The 9,805-nt window shown below is 30.7% G+C and overlaps 1 protein-coding gene across 1 annotated transcript; it reads right to left on the bottom strand.

Moving 5' to 3' along the window:
- Positions 1-7,223: 7,223 nt before the first annotated feature.
- Positions 7,224-9,731, bottom strand: LOC145842956 (broad substrate specificity ATP-binding cassette transporter ABCG2-like). Its single transcript, XM_082950429.1, has 6 exons — positions 9,631-9,731; positions 9,212-9,301; positions 9,030-9,154; positions 8,623-8,867; positions 8,449-8,561; positions 7,224-8,382 (listed from the first exon to the last, which is right to left on the bottom strand). The coding sequence occupies exons 1-6, from the start codon at positions 9,729-9,731 to the stop codon at positions 8,235-8,237; spliced, it is 822 nt and encodes a 273-aa protein (XP_082806555.1). The 3' UTR covers positions 7,224-8,234.
- Positions 9,732-9,805: the final 74 nt, after the last annotated feature.

Below are 9,805 nucleotides of genomic sequence, written 5' to 3'. Positions count from 1 at the left end.
TGTTCATGTGGGAATTTTTATTAGAGGTTTTTTTAATAACTTTGATATTTTAGAAGAATTTCAAGGTTTAGTTCCAATGCAAAGCACAGCAATAGGTCAAGACTTTTTAAAAGTAAAGGTGCAATGTACTAATACAAAGTTTTTGAAAATACAATTTTTTGCTTCTATTTTTAGTATAAAATTAAATTAAAGGTTAAAAAAATCTTTCTTAAATAATATAGCAATATTAATGAAAAAACATACATGGTAGATTTTTTCTGTCAAATCGAAATTTTATTAATTTGCATGTAAAAACTGTTTAAAATTCCAGATTTTTTCAAAAATTCTCAAATTCAACGTTTTTACAATTTTTTAAGCATAAATTGCCAAATTTTAAGCTTTTCCGGGTATCAAGATTTTGGCAATACTGATTGTTCACACTTATATGTATACAATAATATAAATAATATTTCAAATTATATCAGCTGCAAGACTTAAAATTTAACATGTATTATAATTCAAACCAACACTGTGAATTAAACAAAACATAAATCATAAGTTCAATTTTACAATCTTTAAAGTAAAAAAGCCAGCCTGATATTTTAGTATACAAAACGAAATTCAAGCCAAAACTGAAAAAAAAAATCGATTTAATTGGCCTGAGATTTGAAGTCTTCAAATGGTCATAGTCTGAGTGTGTGGCAATGTTTAGTTGTTTATTTACTTGAATTTGAACTACTTTGATTGACAATGTACAAACTTAATAAATTTACCATCCCTAAATCTAGTTTGTATTAAATAGGTAGTTCCAAAAAACAGCAACTGTGTATATTGGTATGCAACGCATAAAAACTAACTTACATTGCCAAAAAAGACTGTTTGAAAAATGAAAATGTTTATTTAATAAAAAGTATTTTAATTTGTGTTATATATATAGTTTTAAATGTGTCTGTACATACTTAGATACTATACGTAGGAGGAATAATGTTACAAAATTATGCATAAACTAAACTTAATCTATTTTAAGTATTAAGTTAAAAGTGGTTTAAAATATAATCATCTTTGTTCATTGGTGTGCATAGGAATTAATTTAAAGTACCAAGAAAACTTCTAAAAAATCAAAATGTGTCAAAACCAAAATAAAATAAACTTTATTTCTTATTATTATGTTATTTTAAATGTTTTTGTGCACACTCAAATATAACATTTAGTAATAAAACATCTATAAAAGAAACTTAGGTATAAAATCATTAAAAAAAACCTACACTGTGTAGTGTATACAAACAACTTTTAAGTTAATTACTGTGCATGTATTACTTTTGTACAAAATGGAATGCTTTTGCATTTAGTTTATTTACTTAATAGTTATTGTATAACTAACTTACTAAATCCAAAAACTCTTTGCACTCTTTTTTCAGATGTTAGCTTGCTGTTATAAGAAAAAAATTATTATGAAACTGAGAAAAAAACCATGGTGGAATGCTAATTTTTCTTTAAACTAAAGCAGTAAAGTATTTTTATTGTTTTTAAATGGTATACAGGGACTTAAAACAAAATTATTCAAATTAAACTAAATTACGGAAAAAATTTGAATCAAAAACATTTTTGCTCATCGGGCCACGTTTACATGCTCGATAGCCGCAAAATTTTCTTTCGCGAGCCGCACTACATTAAAAAAAAAAAAGCTCGCGGGCCGCAGTTTGCCTACCTCTGTCAAAGAAGTTGGGCTGTAAATGATTTACTGCGTCAATTGTTTATACTTTACCCACAAGCGGTCGCCTCAGTGCATATTAAATTAATTAAGCCCGCTTGGTTAGATCTTAACAGCGGTTTCTCGCGACTATGCCTGCATGTTGGGTCCTAATAAGGACGAAACCGGTCGTAGGTTGTCTCAGATACTGTTGTTGATGGTCGTGTGGTGAAGTTTATTGTATAAGTATTTACTTAGTTTTAATTATGTTTTGTATTACAGACTTTATCATTTTTGTAATTAGTTTGTGAATAAACTCAACCAAGAAAGATATATTTGTTTATGATAAAGTCTAGCTGAATTGAATCAACAATGCCTGTGATTAAATGCCCTCTTGAGAGTTGCACATATAAAACACCAGACGTCGATGCTTCTGTAGTTGCTTCTTTGCTCATCATCTACAACAATGTTCACATTAATGCAAATTCTTCAAAACCAAAGCCTACAAAGATGGACCGTCCTCGAATAGGGACAGGCTGCAATGAAGAGGGTTGGAACAAATTTGTACAAAAGTGGACTATTTTTAAAGATAGCATGGAGATAACAGAGGTAGAAAAACGTCGTCAACTGTACCAGTGCTGTGAGGAAGATTTAGGCGATGCTATTCTGAAGGGACATAAAGATGTAGTAAGTTTAAGTGAGCAAGATCTTTTAAGGATGATCAAGCAGTTTGCAGTTATTCCTGTTTCAGTTGTTGTACGACTATCAGACTTTCTTAGTGCAAGACAGGATTTGACTGAAAACACTAAATAATTTGCTGCACGTTTAAAGGGAAAAGCCAGTACATGCTCGTACACATGTAAATGCCCAAAGGATGGCTGTAATCAAATGATAGATTTTACAGACATAATCCTAAAAGATGTCATGGTAACAGGTTTGGCCGATGAGGATATCCGTAAAGAGGTGCTAGGATGGGAAAATCTAGATGAGAAAAATGTAAATGAGACAATCGGTTTTATTGAAAGAAAAGAGATGGCACGTGATGCAATGTCAAAACCCGCTGTTACAGCCTCAGTTTTCTCATACAGATCCTCAAAGAAAACCACTCAAAAACCAAGTGGTAAAATAACTTGTGGCATATGTAATAAATCAACTGATAAATTTGTTTGGAGCAGTAAAAATATGAGGTATATTGAGTGTTCTGCCTGTAAACAATGCTGGATAAATTCCTGTAAAAAAGTTTATCAAAGTCACCAAAATTATGCTGATGAGTCAAATGCACTTCTAGTTGGTGGATTGTATGCACCAAATGTATACAAATCCTTAAAGAAAACCACACAAAAACCAAGTGGTAAAATAACTTGTAGCATATGTAAAAAGTCAACTGATAAACTTGTTTGCAGCAATAAAAATATAAAGTATATTAAGTGTTCTGCCTGTAAACAATGCTGGATAAAGTCCCGTACAAAAGTTTATCAAAGTCACCAAAATAAAGCTGATGAGTCAAATGCACTTCTGGTTGGTAGATTGTCTACACAGAATTCTGATAGCTTTTGCATCCGAAGTCGTAGGAAAAATATGTTCGAGCGTAAAAACGTAAAGAAGAAAAAGGAGGTAAAGGGACAGAAAAATGTATTTCTACACACTGAATGGCGACGAAAACCGCACAAATCCAAAAGCAATCCTCACTTACCTCCAAAAGATAAGAAGTCATTACTTTTTGTCAGAAAGAAAGTTATGACTTACAACAACCCGCAGATCTCAAAAATCTAGCGTGACGTTTGGAATAAAAAGGAAGAATCTCTCAGTATTCGTTTTGTTAAGTCTCTGGAAGATATAAGTGAGAACACAAAATCGTTGCCACCACTGAATTGCGGTGATCATACCGTGATACTAAATCAAACAGGTAACTTTCCTAGCAAGTGGGGAAAAGTGGAGTGGTGGTGAAAGTAAAGGACTGCCATCAATGTGTTGTCAGGGTTGATGGATCAAGTCGCTTAACTGTTCAAAATCGTAAGTTTCTAAGAAGATTTTCTCCTCCTGTTTGCAAATCTCTAAGTAGTATCCCTTATCTGAGAAAAGCAAACATACCACTGTAAAAGTTTGTCTTTTCTGGTAAAGTTGAGAAAAAAGATGTCAAGAAAAGTTTTAATGTTCTTTGTTTCCAGAAGGAAGATTTTTTTTGAAAAAGCATTGTGTAATTTCCCTCTGTACTAATGGCTTTCTTCAAAATTGATGTTAAACTCGAATGGCTCGGATTTGCTTTGATCTGTATTTCATTGACTTGTATTTTCTACAGAAAAGCAAACAGACCACCAAAGTCTACTTGCGAACAAAAATGTGTCCGGGATGAGTGTGTAAATTTATCGGATTATTTGCAGCGTTTCCGTGTAAGACTTTATGATGCTTTTCAAAAGCTTCGTGACACCGATGTTGCTGATATTCATTTATTGTCAAGTTGGAATGTTCACTGTAAATTAGTTTTTATGGTCTAATGAATGAGTTTCAGTCCATTTGTGACGTCATAAAGTTTGTAGTTGACTTTGTAGCAGACTTTGAAGAGATTGACTGTCAAAAATTCGAACTGTTGGTTGGTATCGAGTATTTGGAAAATAAGTGTAGCAGTATTTCGTCAGTGTTTGATGCTCTCAGTAATGCACCTTCTACTTTGTTTGAAGTCGAAATTATAATAAAGATGTTTATCGGCAAATTAAGTGAAGTTTTAAGGTGGTTAGATGAATGTGGTGTGGTTTTGTTCTTCAAAGCTGAAAAGTTCAAATCGGTGAAGCAATTAAGTTTTTGAATGTAAGTTTGAATTAAAATAAATCCTTTATCATTTAAGCAAAACATCTTTAATAGAAATTTTTAAATAGAATAAATTCAATTTAGTTTTCCATTTATTTAAGTTTTGATAATGTTATCTTTTCTTGCAACTAAAAAATTAAAAACAATATTCGTAGGATATTTTCTAATAATAGCTTTCAAGTTCAGATTTTAATAAACAGTTCAACAATTTTTTTACTAAAAAGTGATTAGCATTATAAGACTTTCACAATTTTTTATTAGTAATATTGTCTTAAATAATTACCTGTAACCGACATAAAGCAGCCGTAAGTATTTTTAGATACTTATTTTCAGAACTATCGAGTGTTAATTTTTGTAAAAGTATATTGGTCTTGTACTTAATTAACGTTATTACAATAGTTATGTTACTATATACAAATAATGTTTTTCCAAGTTTACTGTAGCAAATAGTATAATAACAAGTATTAAAAAGAAACGAAAAACCCACCAGTAATGCCGTTTTTTTTCAATTGATGTAACAATGAAATCCAAGGATTGAAAATTATTATTTTTCAACGATTCTATTTATTATTATTGCATTTTTATTTGCATTACAATTGACCCAGGCATTAAAACCTAGGCCACTTAAATTTGAAGACACATAACGAAGATTTGAAAAATTAAAAACACAAATATTTCATTTTGTTTCAAACAAAAATAATAACATAATTTGATTTCAAGTTTATAGATTTACATAAAATAGTTTTAATTTAAACCATTTTAATGTGCATTTCATTTTAAACTGTTAAAAGTTTAATTGGTTTTTAAAACATTTTACTAATTTTTTTTTAATATTTTCTTCATAGTCCTAAATTAAAGCTTGAAAAACTGCAAGTATTATTATATTATAATCAATTTAAACTTTATTTGGCAGAATTTTATATATATATATTCGATTTGTTTGATGAAGTTTATTTCTACTTGTATTCATTTCTACTGTCCTAGACATGAAATTAAACTGTTCTGGTGTACGATTCGATACATTAAAAGGTTGACCAAACTTTTTGAGCAAATTTTTGTCGTTCAATAAACAATACTATTTATTAATACTTTAGTGAAACCGATTGGTTTAGATCTCAGCAACGGTTTCTCGCGACTATGCCTGGCTGATGGGTCCTAACAAGGACGAAACCGGGGTAATGTTGAAAAAGTTGTCTCGGATACTGTTGTTAATGGTCGTGTAGTAAAGTTCACTATTTGTTACTTTTTTACAAAATTCAGCTAAAAGTTTTGTGTGCTTTTTTTTATCTAGTTCTATTGTTTAAGCAAACAACTACATTGAACTTTGATCTACTATCTTTGACTATTATATGTACAGATCCCTCTAATTCAAGGTACAACAATGTTATAAGGAATCAGTTATACTTGTTTTTTATGATTACACGCTTTAATAAACAAGTTTTAATCCTACCACTTGAGTTATCAGACCACACCCGCTCGGTGGGCTGAGGACCTTGGATTCTTATCAAAAGTTATCAATCAGTCGCAACCAATGAAACTTACATGATAAGTTGACATGATAAACTGTTTGTAGATTGACAATTGTTAGTTTCTTCAGTTGCAACTGACTAATGAGTTTTAACGAGAGCAAAAACTTAAACAATTTCGAGTTATTTGTTCAACTGCTACTTAAAAAAACAAAAGTAGAGTGCAAATTGTTGTTACTATTATGGATTTAATAATTGATAAATAGTTGTAAAATTTTGCTAAAATACTAAAACAGCTCCAAAAAACAATGTACATGTTAATAGGCTAGCGTTTGAAACAAAGTTGAGAATATAGTGATTTGAAAAAGACTAATAGTGTTTTTGTTTTATGAAGTTAGAAGTAACAAACTTACAAAAAACGCTTCTTTTTTTATATTATTAACATAAGCTTCGATTGAGCTGATGAACTTCTTCATAAAGTTAAACAGTATTTCTTATCATAAAAAAATAACTAAATTTAAAAAAAGGTTAAACTGAAGCAAAGCTTTACACAGAAATTGTTTAATATTCTTTACATAATGTATTTATATTTGTATTCTTTACATAAATTTCACAACAAAACAAATAGTTACAAAGATGGACAGTACTTATATGTGTTAATATAACAGTTGCTTTTAATTATAATCTCGTGAAAACTAGTCTAAAACCTCAAATACACATAAATCGCGCCAGGTCTGCTTCACCTAACACACTAAGTAAAATTTTTAAATATATTTTGTTAAGATTAAAAAAAATTGTTTTGCTGCTTTGACAACTACTTCGATATTTATTTCAAAATGAAATGAGGTACCAAAGTACAAACTGATAAAGAAGCCCATTAAAATGACTTTGTTTAGCCTGACCTGTTACTTAAAATTTACAGGTCTGCCCTACTAAATTTTTATGTAAACTTTTTATTTAGTTTAATTTTTATATTTCAATTACAAAATATTATTTTTACAACTTATTTGGACTTTGTTTAATTTTCCCTCACAACTTGTAATCAAAGTTTTATCTAAAATATGAAACAGTTTAAGTATTTTTTCAAAAATATTTGTTTTTAGATAAGCATACAGTGTATTAAGATTAAATGGTCGTCAAATAAACCAATAAAAAATTTGTTGTTTAAATTAAAGTGAACTATTCGTTATTTATTAACTTTAAATGAAGTAAACATAAACACAAAACAAAAATATTAGTACGATTTTAAAGGAAAAGTAAATGATTTTGTAAAAATAATCAGTGATCACTAAAATTTGAAAAAAAAGTTTTATAGCTTGTTTGTTGAAATTTATTACAAGACGTTTATTGGGCTGCTTAAATGATACATCTCATCTCATTAAAATTGATTATAATTTTAATAAATAAACTTATTAACTTAAAAACTTTATAAAAATTACAAAACTATAGGGTTGCCACTCTTAGAGTCAAAAAATCTTCCCTGAGTGACCAGAAACTCCCCTGAGTAACCTTAAACTTCCCTGGGTTTCCCTGAGTTTTTTTTCAAATCCTTAAAAATTTTATCATTTATTAAAAAATTACAATGTTAGTTCTAAGAATATTGAAGAACTAGCCGCAAAGCTAAAACATTTCTAAATAAGCACTTAAAAATAAATAAAATTAATTTTTTGAACAAAATATTGAAACTGGATTAACTAAATCTCATTCTAGATCTAAAAAAAAATTCCCTAAGATTTTCTAAAAAAATCTTAAAGTTTCCTTGAAATATTTAGAAAAAAATAAACTGCCATGAGTTTCTCTGAGTTAAAAAAAAGAATCAAAATTCCCTGAGTCTCCTTGAGTTTCCCTGAGATTTTTTAAAACTTGAAAATTCCCTGAGTTTCCCTGAGTTCCCTGAGTTTGTGGCAACCCTGAAACTAGTAGTGTGTTTTTCAAACTAAAAAAGTAAGAAAATCAAAATATTACTCACAGTCTTTTTGGGCAGCCCAAAAACGTTAAAAAATAAAATTATAAAAGCAAGGATTAAAGCTAGCAAAGAAAAAGATAAAAGTGGAATTTCGCAATATATTATTACAAAATAAAAACTTTGGTTAAATTTACTTAAAACAGTAAACAGATTGGCAAAACTAAGTCATAAATTTGAAAAATATGGTTTTTTAAACTTTAAAGTTATAACTATTTGCACATTATTCTGAGGCTTGATCAAAAAAGGCTAATTCAAGTTCATGAGACTTTGAGAAAAAAGCTTAAAACTAAACTAAAGTCGATCCCTACAAAAACACTAGTTGAGAAGGTTACTTGTACTTGTTGATTCTCCTCAGTTGCACGTATGTGAGGGCCAGTAACCCGACAGCCATGGACATTAGGGCCACGATGTTCTGCCACATGCCCCAAACCCCGTACTCGATCCCCTGCTGATCCATGTACATCTCGCCCGTCGTGCTGTTGGATAGTTAACACATAAATTTTTAATTAAATTTGTTCATCTCAATTGTCAATGAAACTGACCAGCCGATGATCGGTCGGCCGCTGGTCGTGTTGGTGCACGAGGTGCCGTCGAAGCCGTCGGCGTCGGGAAAATCGTAAAACACCAGCCCCGTCATCTCGTTCACCGTCAGCGCCTGTTTTGTAGTTAATTTTAATTTAAAAATTTACCATATTTGCCACGCAAACCGAACGAACGTTTATGCCGTATCTGAGTATGGAGAAGTACTTTATCCAGGCGAGCCACGGCAGTATGGACTCGATGTTGGCGAGGAAGCCGCTGAAGAGCATCATGAAGATGTAGGGCAGGGACACCAACACATTGGCCACCGCGAACAACTCCACGGAGGCGGAGACGAGGAAGGCGATCGAACTGGCGCTGATCGCCGTGCTGAACAAGGTGAGGAGGAAGAAGAAGAATGCGCCCGCGTCCTGCTTGAATCCTGTACGAAGATTTGTACATTGAAAAATTGAGCAAACAAAAACCTAACTTTAGAAATAAGTCAACTGTTGCTGTTAAGGATAAACTGAAAACTACAACTTTAAATTATCAACTGTAGCAGGAAAATTTAAACTAAAAAATGGTGGTTCATGACGCAACAGACCGATCATGAAGTATATGATGCAGGTGAACATGAAGTTGGGGATGATCCTGTTGGGTATGAGGTCGGCTAGCACTTGTGCAAAGAAGTACACCGATGCCCTGTAATACCCGGATGCAGATTCGTGTCTGAAAACAATTATTTATTTAAAAAAAGGTATTTTTTCTCGTAAAAAGTTGACAAACCTGTAGAACTGCCGGTTTCTTATGAAGACTTCGAGGGCTGATAAGTTCGACATGACTTGGGAAGTTGCCAGAAAAAAGAAGCAGCCAGCTCTGTGAAGTTATATGTTTTAGTTAAAGTGTAAAACTTATTAGTACCTGTTTGATTTAAATATTTGTGTTTATGTTTAAAATTTTATTTAAGTAAGTATTTTAAATGGTTTTACATAATATAGATTTACAACAAACTTTTGTTTGTCTTTTAAGACTTTTTATTTTTATTTTAAGACATTAAAAATCTATCTATATTCAAAACACTTTTTACAGTTCAAGTAAAAAACTAACAAAAATATTTTTTGATTTTTTTATGAAAAACTTCACTTTAATAAAAAATTCTCACCAAAAAACTTAAAATTATTTGAATTTTTTCTTAAAAAACCTACCTGTTTTGCAAACCAGCAAGGCTATAATCAGATTGAAAGTAAATAAGTCCAATAAGTAAACCGAATATAATCATAACAAATATTTGCACGACCGAAGTCATTGGATTTCGGAGCAAGTTTAATGCAGTTCTTTTCAACAGAATTTGAAGCTGTTAAAAATATTAGAAGTTATTGA

Source organism: Thalia democratica, chromosome 8, assembly GCF_965202585.1.
Source record: "Thalia democratica chromosome 8, ktThaDemo2.hap1.1, whole genome shotgun sequence".
NCBI lineage: Eukaryota > Metazoa > Chordata > Thaliacea > Salpida > Salpidae > Thalia > Thalia democratica.
Note: the sequence above shows the minus strand (reverse complement) of the source record. Positions and strands in the feature narration are given on the sequence as shown.